This window comes from Montipora capricornis, chromosome 9 (assembly GCF_036669925.1).
Source record: "Montipora capricornis isolate CH-2021 chromosome 9, ASM3666992v2, whole genome shotgun sequence".
NCBI lineage: Eukaryota > Metazoa > Cnidaria > Anthozoa > Scleractinia > Acroporidae > Montipora > Montipora capricornis.
Genome location: NC_090891.1, coordinates 33,182,015 through 33,187,719, shown reverse-complemented (window position 1 = coordinate 33,187,719; position 5,705 = coordinate 33,182,015). Strand labels below are relative to the sequence as shown.

Here is a 5,705-nt window from a genome sequence, read left to right as displayed (position 1 = left end):
TTTTAAAATTTTTTTCTGTAAAGAGCATAATATCCATGTGGAAATCTCAGAGGTCATGGGTTCAAATCCCATCGGAGCCACCTGAATTTTATAGGTGTCTATAAGAGTCAATTTATTGTCCAGTTAAGTGTGTGGTCATTTTGTTGAGGTGTACAGAATACTTATTCCCTGTGGCCTCCCAATGTGAATACCCATTCAAATGCATTTTTTTCCACAGGGCTGTTACCAGAAGGTTAAGGGATAAGCTTGTTTCATACATGCTAGTGTTAGCACTGATCATTGACGAGTACAGTTTGGACTGTGGAGTAATCATAAAAGACCTTGGACTGGCTCCATCGCGGTATGAAAGATATTTCAATATTAAAAATATTATTGTTAACTATTGTATTACCAACATCTCAAGTTGTGTAACCATTTGAAGTGCCTCGAGCACTGCTGTTCAAAAAACACAGGTCACATTTTTGTCAGGTGATTGCTCTCACCGCCACATTAGAGCGAGTTTCAATCGAGTATCGTAAAACCAATATAATTACTTTGGCCAATCAAAAAGGACGGAGACAATCCAGTAAACCAATCAAAACTCTAGGTAATTACACGTAGCCAACACAAAGCGTGGGAAAATGTGCACGCACAAGCCACGATTGGTCGAAAAAATGGCGCGAGAACTTTGAACCAATCACTGAGTGAAGTAATGCAAAACCAAAGTAATTCACTAATTACTTTCGATGCTCAATTGAAAACTACTCTAGTATTGCTGTTTCTCCCTTAACTGCATTTCTCTCTGTAAATAGTCAAGTGTTGACCATTTCAACTTTTTTCATCAGGCTTAAAACCCACTTAAAGGCGATAGGCTGTGTTGTAAGGTCAAGACAACAAACAAAACGGAAAGCTGATGATGAGCAGGATTCCCCTAAACAATCGCTCATAGCAGATCTTCAAATTCCTTTGCCAGTCAGCTTTGCAGTCAACCTTTCCCAATGAGAGAAATTTGTGTACATAAAATTCTGTTAATCAGAATTTAAAACTGTGCAAAATAATGGAATTAATAAAGAACTGATTCTGCATATTAATGGTTTCATAATACGTACTTGCTTAGATTAAAAAAAAAACATGCAATATTTTTTCATCTGTTGTGAACACAACCAATGAACATTTAAAGTCACCATCATCCATCATGCAGTTCAACTGGAGAGAAGTTTATTAACAAATGAGAGAATCTTCCTTATAGCAATGGTATATTTACATGTAATGATCGAAGTGTAAGGAAAAAAAAAATTGGGAAAAATACACTCATACACCTCTTACCAAAGGGAGTTTAAGGACCTCATTGCAACTTTAGCCTATATTTCTTTTTACCAGTTCAAATTCAATAATTATTGTTCTGAAAGTAAGTTTGAGTCATTTGAGTCATCTGAGACTGTATGACTAAAACTTAATATGTGGTAAAGTTTTTAAGGTTGGAGTAGACAACCTGAGAATAGAATTCAGAAAGCACTAGAAAGTGCAGTATGGACTTGCCATACCATGTTTGTAACTAAGGGCGCGTTCGATTGACCCTCTTACGGAATAAGAATACGTCAGTGGAGTAATTTAAAACGGCATGTCTGGTGTTTTGAAGCAATAAGGATACCGGTAATAAAGATAAGTTTAAAATAGCATTTTAGGAGGTGTTTGACAATTTTAATGGGTATCTTCGTAAAAACGAAGGATTTTTAACATCTATTCCAAGTATTCCTATTCCGGAATACGGTCAATCGAACGCATCCTATGAATAGTTTACCAGTTCATATTTTAGGTGATAAATTGTCTAATCAGATTCATTTTGGTTGTGTTATCACAAAAGAAAGTTATTGACACCTGTCCTCTTGAGGGTTAAACAATAACTTGGCCATGAAACTAGCAAGAAAAGCCAATGACTATGCTGACACCTGACAGATGAAATGAGGGAAAAATCCCAAGTAATTTTCACAGCTTAGTCAGTATATTTATATTATTTGAAAATCAACAAACACCTTCAATGGGCAAAGGGCCTTACAGGGATTTGTAAGTCATGGTTTTTTGGGGTAAATTCTGCCAGTGATATCCAAACAAATTGCTGTAATAATATCGTATTCTTGTCCCAGTCTGTGCTTATTTTCTTGATACAACTTAAGACAAGTCATTTGATGACTTAAGGTGGCTCAAACCAGTTTCAACACTTGAAAGAAACATTATTAGAAGGATTGACACTACGACACTTTATCACTTAACAGCAATGTTACATATACATGTAGTACCATATCAAACACCAATTATTGCTGAAAAAGATTCCGTCATTTTTGTGATGTAAATGTTACTGTGGCAACAGTGAAGCGCTGCAAAAACATCCCATATTTTAGCTTTAGCTGCTCAATCTCAAAAACGAACTTGGTGACCTAATCAGTATGTCAGAATGAAACTTTCTGTTAAGTTTAAAAAAATCCTGCAGAGCGGATTCAAAGCCACCTTAAGTAATTTATAATTTAAGGTAGCTCTCAATCCGCCCAACAGAATTTTATAAACTTTGCAGAGAGTTTCATCTTGGCCTGCTGATCACTTTTGTGCAATAAAAAATTGGGGTCAGTGAGTTCATTTTTCAGATATGAGCAACTAAAGCAAAAAAATACAGGGTGTTTTGACAATGCTTTCCTGTTGCCATGGTAATGTCACAACGATGACTGCATCTTGTTCAGCAATACTTGATGTTTCACATGGTACCACAACATTGCTGTTAACTGAGAAAGTGTTGTAGTGTCAATCCTTCTAATAGGTCTCTTGAAAGTGTTGAAATGAAATTTTGCAATGACAACCAACCCTAAAATGTTGCCTGAAACTTGTTGCTGCCTCCCATGCAAACATTCTTTTGGCTTGCCATGCAATCTGCTCTACCCGACTTGGGAGAGGAATACATGAGGAAGCCCTAAGAATATCTGTATGGGAGGCTACCCTCATCACGAATATGTTTTGCAGTGAAAGGTATCCTAAAGCCCCATTGCTGGTCATTTCACTAAAGGTCTTACAATGTCACTGTCATCAGAACAACTCATTTCTTTATATTTTTTAACTTCATCCATGTATGCCTTCCATGCAGATGATTTCCCTTCAACCTGAAAAAAAAAAATATATCAGATATCAACCTCTTCAAATTTTAGTTACATTAGTTACAACTGGTACAAAAAAGTTTTATGATAGCCAAAGAATAAAGTGAACCGCATCATCATTGTGGCCAAATGAGTGCTTTGATGGGTGTATTTTCTTAACATGCTTTACTGTGTTCCTGGAAAGCAAAGACATTCCTCTGTGTAAACACTTGACACCAGTTATCTTTCATGTTTTGCTGGGTCATGTTTTCTAAAGCTTATTGCACTCGCCTCCCACCAATGTAACATGGGTTCGATTCCAAGACTTGTCACACGTGGGTTGAGTTTGTTGGTTCTCTACTTTGCACTGAGAGGTTTTTCTATGGGTACTCTACCCTCTCCTCAAAAACCAACATTGGATTTGAGTTAATTTGTTGATTTCAGTTTACAGAGTCCCCAATTAGTGCTCCAGCACTAGAATGATTAGACACTCAAATAAAATTCCTTTTAATTTCCTTTCCATTCCTTCGAGAATTCTGGTGTTTTTGAGGAATGGGTTTTATTACTCAGTTCAAAGCGAGTATAAAACCTTGAGGGCAAACGTGAATGTTTGTGAGAATACATATATTATTTTCTAATTGCATGTCAGATATTGTGCAATAAAGAATACATGAAATTTCAGATATTTGAACTGAGGTTATGTATTGTTATCATAAAGTTACGATACAACACATGCTTTGAATGGTTAAAACCAGAAAATTGTAGCCAAATATGCAATGAAATTTAAAAATTGTTTATTATAAAACAAAAAAAGAATCACCCATGATCTGTTCTTATGTAAAAACATACATAAAGCGGACAGAGCACGAAAAGAAGTGTACAATATTGAGGAAACACAGACGTGTGTGTAACTGCAATGATCACTTTACTTAGAATAGAGGTACCAGTTATTCTTGAATTTTAGGAAACCAACTTATTTGAAAAATAGGGACTATGAGCAACGAAACTCGATTAATTAATCTGTTCATATGCTTAAGCAAGCATCTCCTTTACAAGGGCAATAATTTATCTTGATTGTATGTCTACATTGTGCTTATTCCTTGGTATGAAGATCATAAATTTAGTGCTTTTCAAATTTAATACCCTAACCCTAACCTACCTTAAGGTGGAATTTTGTAATGACAACCAACCCTAAAATGTTGCCTGAGACATGAAACTTGTTGCTGCCTCTCATGCAAACATTCTTTTGGCTTGCCATGCAATCTGCTCTACCCAACTTGAGAGAGGAATACATGAGGAGGCCCTAAGAATATCTGTATGGGAGGCTACCCTCATCACGAATATGTTTTGCAGTGAAAGATATCCTGAAGCCCCATTGCTGGTCATTTCACTAAAGGTCGACACTTCTTGCTGCCTCCTATGCAAACATCATTTTGGCATATCATGTGATCTGCTCTACCCAAATTGGGGAACGAATGCACAAGGAAGCCCTACTGAATATTGGTATAGGCAACTACCTTCGTCATGAATGTGTTTTGCAATGAAAGAAATCTTAACGTTTCTATGCTTTTGGGCCTTAAGGTAAAAATTAAATGTTGACTGTAGTGCCCTGATACGAGTAAATGTACCCAGTGAATATGAAACAACCATCTTACCTCTTCTTCTACCTTCTTGGCTGCCTCAGCTGCTTCTTTTTCTTTCTTCATTTTCTTTGCATGTATCTGTTTTGAAGCACCGCCCATCTTTCCAACAGCAAATGTCCTCTTTCCCTACATTTGTTAGATTGATACTAACACCATAAGACAACATCACACCTATTTCCTTGTAGAATGCCTCTTGAATTGTAGTCTTTCAGCATGACAAAGTTTGTAATAATAACAATAATAATAATAATAATAATAATAATAATAATAATAATAATAATAAAATATATAATTATAATTATAATACTTAGTTTTTATGGCATATTTTACTCGCAAGTGAGAGCAAGCTTAAATGCAACAGTGTCAAAATCTTGGAAATCTTGGAAATTTGAAAACTCATCAGAAACAACGCTCTCAACTGAGATGTTTAGAATAGTGAGACAAGATCAGAAGACTTCTATTTTGGCAAAGCGGCAATGGCATACAATCTGATGCACATTGTATACCAAGAGCAAGAGAAATTAAATTTTCACTATTAATATTACATCTAATTTTGAAGGGATCTTTTACTACTATATTATGAGATCCGCTGGAATTAAGATTAATTTCATCATATTCGCTCGATCTTTCCCAAGGAGAAAAACCTTTGAATTCTTTTCTTGACTAAGCCAGACCTGCTGTGTTAATGTTTTCGTGGTTCCAAGAGCTTTTCTGTCCGGTTGTTTCTCTTCTCTGGCGCCAACGTTATTTTCGATGTCATCTTCGTCAACTGCTTGTCCCTTGTCTTGCAATTTCTGTGATTCCTTTTCCATTCGTTTCTTAAAAAGTTCCAGGAAACTACCATCGTTTGCGAACGTATTTACGGAGCTAGGGATGTCTGTCCGTTCATCTTTCGCAGAGGAAGACTCGTTTCCTTTCTTGCCAGTGTGCGTGTCGGATGCCATATTGCAAAATGCTTGTATGG

General features: G+C 36.2%; 2 protein-coding genes across 4 annotated transcripts in view; one reads left to right on the top strand and one right to left on the bottom strand.

The window, feature by feature from the left end:
- Positions 1-1,066, top strand: part of LOC138016913 (DNA-directed RNA polymerase I subunit RPA49-like) — a 22,342-nt gene extending 21,276 nt beyond the window's left edge. For all 3 annotated transcript variants that reach the window (XR_011125893.1, XM_068864086.1, XM_068864085.1), the window contains 2 exons: positions 218-340; positions 825-1,066. Coding sequence is in view for 2 of the 3 variants with exons in the window: in XM_068864086.1 (XP_068720187.1) it covers positions 218-340; positions 825-981 (280 nt within the window). In the remaining variant the exon portion in view is untranslated. The remainder of the gene's footprint in view (positions 1-217; positions 341-824) is intronic.
- A 109-nt stretch (positions 1,067-1,175) lies between these two features.
- LOC138016914 (telomerase RNA component interacting RNase-like) lies at positions 1,176-5,705 on the bottom strand. The gene is made up of 3 exons (XM_068864087.1): positions 5,416-5,705; positions 4,754-4,867; positions 1,176-3,125 (listed from the first exon to the last, which is right to left on the bottom strand). Exons 1-3 carry the CDS (start codon positions 5,683-5,685, stop codon positions 3,018-3,020), a joined length of 492 nt encoding a protein of 163 aa, XP_068720188.1. The 5' UTR covers positions 5,686-5,705; the 3' UTR covers positions 1,176-3,017.